The 7472-nt window shown below is 34.3% G+C and overlaps 1 protein-coding gene across 1 annotated transcript; it reads right to left on the bottom strand.

Annotated features, from left to right (window-relative positions):
• Window positions 1–5294: 5294 nt before the first annotated feature.
• Window positions 5295–7180, bottom strand: LOC112742082 (dof zinc finger protein DOF3.6). Its single transcript, XM_025791305.3, has 2 exons — window positions 6833–7180; window positions 5295–6591 (listed from the first exon to the last, which is right to left on the bottom strand). Exons 1-2 carry the CDS (start codon window positions 6887–6889, stop codon window positions 5593–5595), a joined length of 1056 nt encoding a protein of 351 aa, XP_025647090.1. The 5' UTR covers window positions 6890–7180; the 3' UTR covers window positions 5295–5592.
• Window positions 7181–7472: the final 292 nt, after the last annotated feature.

Below are 7472 nucleotides of genomic sequence, written 5' to 3'. Positions count from 1 at the left end.
AAAGTTATTTATCATAAAAAAAAATTAGCCTCTTTTAAAATGAGAACTAATTTATTTGACGAAAGGTTAATTTTTAAAAAAAAAATAGAATAAAAAAAGTTTATTAAAATAAAAAGTGCTGATAAAAATTTGTTTGGAAACAAATTTTAAATATTTACTCTTTTGTAATAATATAATAACTAATATATTTTCTGGAGAGTTGGAAGTCACTCAACTCAAGGAGGATTTGTCAAGTTATATTATACAAAATTTTATAATATAGAGAGAGTTGGAGGCTAAGATTTGAATCAGCATTGGGTATATAAGTGCTTTAATCATTCATGAATAATATACAACTGTGCGACTCCTTGAATTACTAAAACTTGTGCAGTAAAGGTATATATCTCTAGCTTGGTCCTTTGGCTCTGCAAGCCGAAACAACACAATTATTTTTGGAAAGAAAAACAGCATCTGTGTTTTTAGAGAACTGGAACTGCACAAAAGATTGTATGAGAGGATAATGTGATCAATCCTTTTAAGAATATTTAAAAAATAATAAAAAAATTAATTTAAGTAATCTAAAATTTTTTTATTTAATATTTATTAATTGATAAATTCTAATGAATTCTCCTAAATAAGAAATTTTTTATTTTTTGTGACATGTTTTATTATTATTGAAAAAATTTAATTGAGTCATCATAGTTAATATTAATTATCATCTATTTATCTTAAGTTTGGATAACCAAATCATCCGGTTAGAGTAAAATAATTTCTTCAAATTACAAAAATTTTCAATAGAATTCCATTTTGTAATTTCACCCTTTTTCCAGCAAAAAAAATATGAAACGAAAGGATTAACCATTAAATCAAATACTTTTTTGTCACACTAGTGTATGATTAATAATCCTTTTAATTATTTACTAGTGACTGCAAGATATAATTGAAGCCATAAGTTTCACTGTGAATGAAGGAACTTGACCAAAAAAAAAAAAAAAAAAAACTTCTGAATGATTTGTTTTTCTGCGATACTTATCCAACCAATTTACGATTAAAATTTTATGGTAATCTCGCATGGCTAATCTAATTCAAATCCACATTTATTTGTTTGAATTTAAATTTTGTATAATTCACACACATGCTTTATGTCGAATAGATTAATAACGTTGTTTAAGTAGTTAATGGTTAAACATTCAGAAAAAAAAAAAGTCAATAATTTTATTATAGACGACTATATGGTTATTCAAACTCTATTTAAATTAATATTAATTATAATGACAATCAAATTTTTTAAAAAATCATAAAATATATCAGAGAAGATAACATATTTTTTCTTTAAAAAAAAGTTAGTTAAAATTTAGGGATAAGTATTGTTTTGGTCCCTTACATTAAGGGTCGGAATCGAAATCGTCCCTCTTCTAATTTTGGATTTAAAATCATCCTTAACGTATTTTTTTGGTATTAAAATCGTCCTTTTTGTTAAAATTTTTAATTTAATTCCTAAACTACCCCTATTCTTATTTTAATAATAAAATATATTAAATTAAAAAAAAACAAAACGCATGTTTGGGGAGGGGAAGGGGAAGAAAACGCGTGGGTGGGGGGGGTATACGAAGGTGCAGGGGGAGGGGAGGGGAGGGGAGGGGAAGGGGGAGGGGGATGGCGCCGGGGAGGGAGCAGCTCGCTGCTGGATCGTGAGTGAGGGGATCACGGGCTTGGAGCCGCCGCGTCTTCATCACCACCGCGTCCTCGCCGCGCTGCCGCCGTCGTCCTCACCACGCTACCGGGGGTGGAGAGAGAAAGAAGGGGGGGATAAACAGGGAGGTCGCCGCCGTGACCTCCTCGTCGTCGTCGGCTTCCGCTCCGCTGCTGGTCGCCGCCTCGCCGCTGCTGCTCGCCGCCTTTGCTTCTTGCTTCGCTGCTTCGTCTTCTGCTTCTTCTGCTTCTTGATTTGTTGAATCATTGTTGGTTTTGAGTTGTTGGTTTTCTTGATTTCTGAATTTCTTGATTTCTGAATTATTTGCTGTTGATGGAAGAATTTTGTTAATTGATGACTGAATTGTTTGCTGTTGATTTCTGAATTATTGCTTTCTGTTTATGATTTGTTGATTTTCTGTTTTTGCTTCTCTGTGTGGAGGTGGAGGTGGAGGTGGGGGGAAGGGCAGACGGGGAGGGGGCGGGTGGGGACGCTGGGTGGGGGAAGGGGGAGGCAGTGAGGGGGAGGGTGGGGGTGGGGGTGGGGGGAAGGGGAGGGGGAGGGGGAAGGGGAAAGGGGAAAGGGGAGACCGGAGGGTGGGGGAGGGGGAAGGGGAGACCGGGGGTGGGGGTGGCGGGAAGGGGAGACGGGGAGGGGAGACCGGGGTGGGGTGGGGGTGGATGGTGGGGGGAAGGGGAGACCGGAGGGGTGGGGGAGGGAGAAGGGGAAAGGGGAGACCGGAGGGTAGGGGAGGGGGGAAGGGGAGACCGGGGGTGGGGTGGCGGGAAGGGGAGACGGGGAGGGGGAGACTGGGGGTGGGGTGGGGTGGGGGTGGATGGTGGGGGGAAGGGGAGACCGGAGGGGTGGGGGAGGGGAGACCGGAGGGTGGGGAAGGGGAGAATGTGTTTTATTTTTTTTTTAATTTTTTTAATTTTATTAAAAAGGAAGGGTAGTTTAGGAATAAAAATTAAAAAGGATGATTTTAATACGAAAAAAAACGTTAAGGATGATTCTAAATCGAAAATTAGATCGGGGACGGATTCGATTCCGACCCTCAACGTGAGGGACCAAAACAATACTTATCCCTAAAATTTATCTTATTAATTACTATTAGAATAATTATATAATTTTAGATGTAATATATATATATATTAATTTAAATAAGATAATTTTAATTATTCTCTTCCCAATTAACAAGTACAAAATATAAAAAATATCTCTAAAATAAAATAAGCAAAAAAAATACCTCTTTCTTTCTACAATTCAACAATTTTTTTTTATAGTTATTATTTCTCTGTGTATATTATACACAACCAAATAGAACACAATAGACAATTGTTTGTTGAAGTGGTAACATTTCCAACCACAATATGACAAGCACAGACTTTTAAGGTTTTGAGAAGGTAGTTAGAGTTTGTCTCAAACTGGGGTCGTTCTCCGAATAGTTTTTGTCCTACTGATTGGTGAAATAATTGCACTATATGATAAGATTGATTCTGGAATCTGAAGTAATCACTCGTCTAATTGGAATTATCTTTTTAGTTGTTGAGCCTGTCATTATAATAATATAGACTATTTTTTAGGATTATTATATGTCAAAAAAATTAAAATTTGTCAAAAAAATAAATTTTGACACTATTTTAAGTATGAAAATATGTTAATAAAAGTTTTGTCAAAAATAGTATTTTTAATATATAAGTAATTGTAAAAAAAATTTAAATCTTATTTTGATAAATATTAGCCGTCAAAAAATAATTTGTTAGAAAAATTTGAGAATATATTTTTTGTGATACTTATTAACCGTCAAAAATACTATTTATTTTGACACTTATTGATCATAAAAAATTCTCAACAAAAATTTTTAATAAAGAATGAGATGAGATCTTGAAACTGAAGAATAAACTGAGATCTTGAAACTAAAGAATAAACTGAGATTTTGAAGATGAAGAATGAGTAGTATGATCCTAAACTGAGAGTAGTGTGATGCTAAAATTGACGGAGCTCAACGAAGAAAAGGAATAATAGAGTAAGTTGAAAACAAATGAATGTCAAAATTGAGGAGTAATTTTCTACAATCAAATTATTCATAAAAAAAACATAGAGAATTTGACATTTGTGATATTTGTCAAAAATATATATTAATTTTTACACTTAACTATGGCTGTTAAAAAAAATCATGTTAAAATAGCTCTCTTTTCTTGTAGTGAGTATAAATTTACTGTTTAATTATCACTTTTTAATCTTAAAATTACTATTTGAATTTTTTTTTAATTGTCACTCCAAATTTAAGAAGAAACAATAAATAATTGGTTGTGTGTATATCAGTTCTATGAAAAGCATTTGCATTAGTCAAACAGGTTGCTAACTACTTTGCGATCTTTAAAGTAGTCTTTGTATTTTTCATCCATTCACATTTTAAGATTCTGGTTAACAATGAGAATTAATACATTATCCATAATAAATTATTGTCAGTTAAGTAGATTAAAATTTTAGAAAAAAAGTAATGAAAAAAAAGAAAAGAAGAAAAGTTTAAAGAGCGAATTTAATATTTAATTTTCTCATCAAATACTTTTTCTACAAAGTTTTGATCCACAAGCATACCCTAATTAAATAAAATCTTTTAAAATTGTGTGTGATGATAAAAGGTGGTCTTGGTTAGGAGATAAAATAACTAAAGGGAAAGGTACTTGGTTCTACAACTAAATGGATTTTTGAATAAAAATAACCACTAAGTTGCAAGAAAAATCTTTTTAGCAATATTATATCCTAAATATAATGGTATTAACATCAAGAAAAAGTTCGTAGTCATTATTTTAACTTTCTAAGAGGGAAAAATAACAGAAAATTAATATTATATCACTTATCCATTATGTATATATACATATGATGAAGAATGTGTGTGTATATAATAGATCAAATTAAAGACAACCTCTCTTAAATATTAAACTTGACCAAAATCTCCGAAAGAACAGCAAAAGTAAGAGCTCAATTTGAAATAAAGTAGCGAATGATAATTCAAGAATTTTTATTATGATGTGTGTTCCGCCAAAACATGTTGAAAAGGTGAAAGAAAAATGTGCACTGAAATCAATTATTAAGAATCAGATCTGCTATATGTTAATATTGTTATATGGTTATGATTGCAGCACATTATCCTCCAAATCATCATTGCATGAAATTGAAAGCCCAAAAACTGAATTCTGCAATCCTCACCGTTGGAAGAAAAAGAAAAGTTTCCAATGGGATACATCACTGACCAGAAAAGAGCGTGGAATGAGAGTCAAATTAACACAACCCAATCAAATAAAATGCAAAAGGACTTAATCATTCGACCTATTACGACGACATATATTCTTATTTCATAATTTCACTCTAGCATTCTCGTACAAATTAAACTAACTAAATTAGTCTCTTATATAGTCACATAAAAAACAATACGTTCTGGTATAAAAATAAATGTGCAATATACAGTACATGATATGCTATATATAAAATATTTTATACGAAAAATATATATGACGTTTTGATACGCGGATGACTTGATATGTAGTATGCTACATATTGGTGAGTTTATATAACTATAATCTATTAGAGATAGCATTAAAATAAACAAAAAAGAAGGTAGAAATAACAACATATAAATATTAATTTAAAGAGGAAAATAAACCAAAGTAAAGAAGAAATTAAATAACTAATTAAAACATCCCTAGGGTTTTTTAGTTAACCTCAAAGGAAACAGCACTCCTCCACACATACTCATACTCAAATAAAGCTCTTCATCTCGAGCTTATATAACATACACATCTGAGTTAAGTGAGACTTTAATTTGTCTGGGTAGCAAAAGTCAGTTTAATTTGAAGAAAACAAAAAGAAGAAAGAAACAGAAATCAATTAATTAAAGTATTAAACCATAAATAATCCTATGGAGGATTATTGGTAGTATTGGAAGAAGTAAAACCAGAAAGATGCGTCCAAGAAGCAGGAACAAAATGCTCACTATTACTTGATGAATTACTATTCATCCCCAAAAACTGCCTTGGCAAATTATTATTACTTTCTTCCATCTTCACTACTGAGGCAAAAGTCGACACCTTATTCGGCCGAATAGCACCGCCACTACCACCGCTGCCTCCGCCGTATCCAGAACCCTCACTAGTACTATTTTCAAATTGGTATAGGCCATGTGATGAAGCTTCCAAACCTGTAAAGAAAGGAAATTGTTGTGTTTGTGGAACCCTCCATTGTTCCAAACCTGCAGCTGATAGAAAAGAACTGCCTTCATTGCCGCCGCCGGTGCCACCACTGCTCAAAGCACTTCCTATGTGAAAATTTAAGTCACATATTCCTCCCATTGGACCAGAAATTGCGGCGTAGTTTAGGCCTAAATCACCGCCACCAACTCCTGAAAAGTGATCTCCAAGTTGCTGATGATGCATTAATGGAGCCATGAATCTCAGCGACGAGGGCACGGGAGGGCTTAGGCCTGCGATTTCAGAGGCAAAGCTGCCACCAGAGACGGTGGGACCTCCGCGATCAGAGCTCGGTGGTGGTGACTTGGAGCTGTTGTTGCTGGTGGTTGTTCCTTTAGTCCTCTTGTTCCTCCGGCAGCCACCGCCGACCGGAACATTTCTCAAGGCGCCGCCTCGGGTCCAGTACCTCCGGCAGGTCTTGCAGAAGTGCCGGGGCTGAGAGAGGCTGTAGTTGTTGAAGTAGCAAAACTTTGTGTTGGTAGATTCACATCTTGGACACTTTTGTGCTGGCTCTTGCATGGGTATGTTAGCCATCCTTGCCCTGTCCGCCATCGACCCAGGTCTGATACTAGCTCCATGTTGCTGAGTCGATGGCGGAAGAGGTGGTGGTGGAGGATGAAGAAGTTGAGAGCTTGTGCCACCGGTGTTGTTTTGTTGATGATTTGGTTGCTGAAATCGATAAGATAAAAGAAAAAAAAAACAAAAATTAATTGACACAAAAAGATGTGGAGGAAGCAAAGAAATCACAAATCTAAGTATATTCAAGACTCAAGAGTTAGGGTATAAACAAAAGTGACAAGAATATATTTAACTTTTTCCTTTGCTGGTTTATTTTTACCTTTTTGAACAACAAAGAAATTTTATAGAAGAAATCAAACCAAGTTGAAGAAGCCCTTTTTTTTTTATTTACCTGTTGCTCATGCCAATTGACTGGATCAATATATGCTGGGATGGAAGTATAAACCATTGTTCTTCTTGTTTGGAGCTTTCTCTTTTGTAAAGTTTTGAAGTGTTTTTGGGAGAGAATAGTGGGAATGAAGAATATCACATCAATAAGTTAGAGAGAGAGAGAGAGAGAGAGGTTTGTGACTGTGTGGTTGAGGTGATCATAGAGATGTGAAAAAGAGAGTGACAAGAAAAGAAAAGAAAAGAAGAGAGGGAATTGAATTGAAGGGTTAGGAGATGAATGAGAAGCAAAAATTAAAGGAGGGTGCTTTTGAGTATTTATATATATAATTATAGTTTCTTTGTCCATTTCCATCTGCCACCCCTATTGCACTCTTTTTGTTTTATTGCTTTCTAGGGTTTTGAGAAGGCGATGTATGTTTCTTAACCCATAAGCTTTATTTTGATGCTCTGTAAGTAGTGTGCTTATAAAAAGCTATTGTTTATTATATTATTAGTGCCTCTCTCTCTCCCCCTTCTCTTTTGCATGAGATAAAGCAAAGTGTTGTGTGTGTCCAATGTGTCAATGTTATAATAGAGAAAGAAATAGAGATATACTAGTATGTATATAATAATATTATACATAGTAGAATATAACATGACAA

This window comes from Arachis hypogaea, chromosome 14 (assembly GCF_003086295.3).
Source record: "Arachis hypogaea cultivar Tifrunner chromosome 14, arahy.Tifrunner.gnm2.J5K5, whole genome shotgun sequence".
In the NCBI taxonomy this organism is placed as follows: Eukaryota; Viridiplantae; Streptophyta; class Magnoliopsida; order Fabales; family Fabaceae; genus Arachis; species Arachis hypogaea.
Note: the sequence above shows the minus strand (reverse complement) of the source record. Positions and strands in the feature narration are given on the sequence as shown.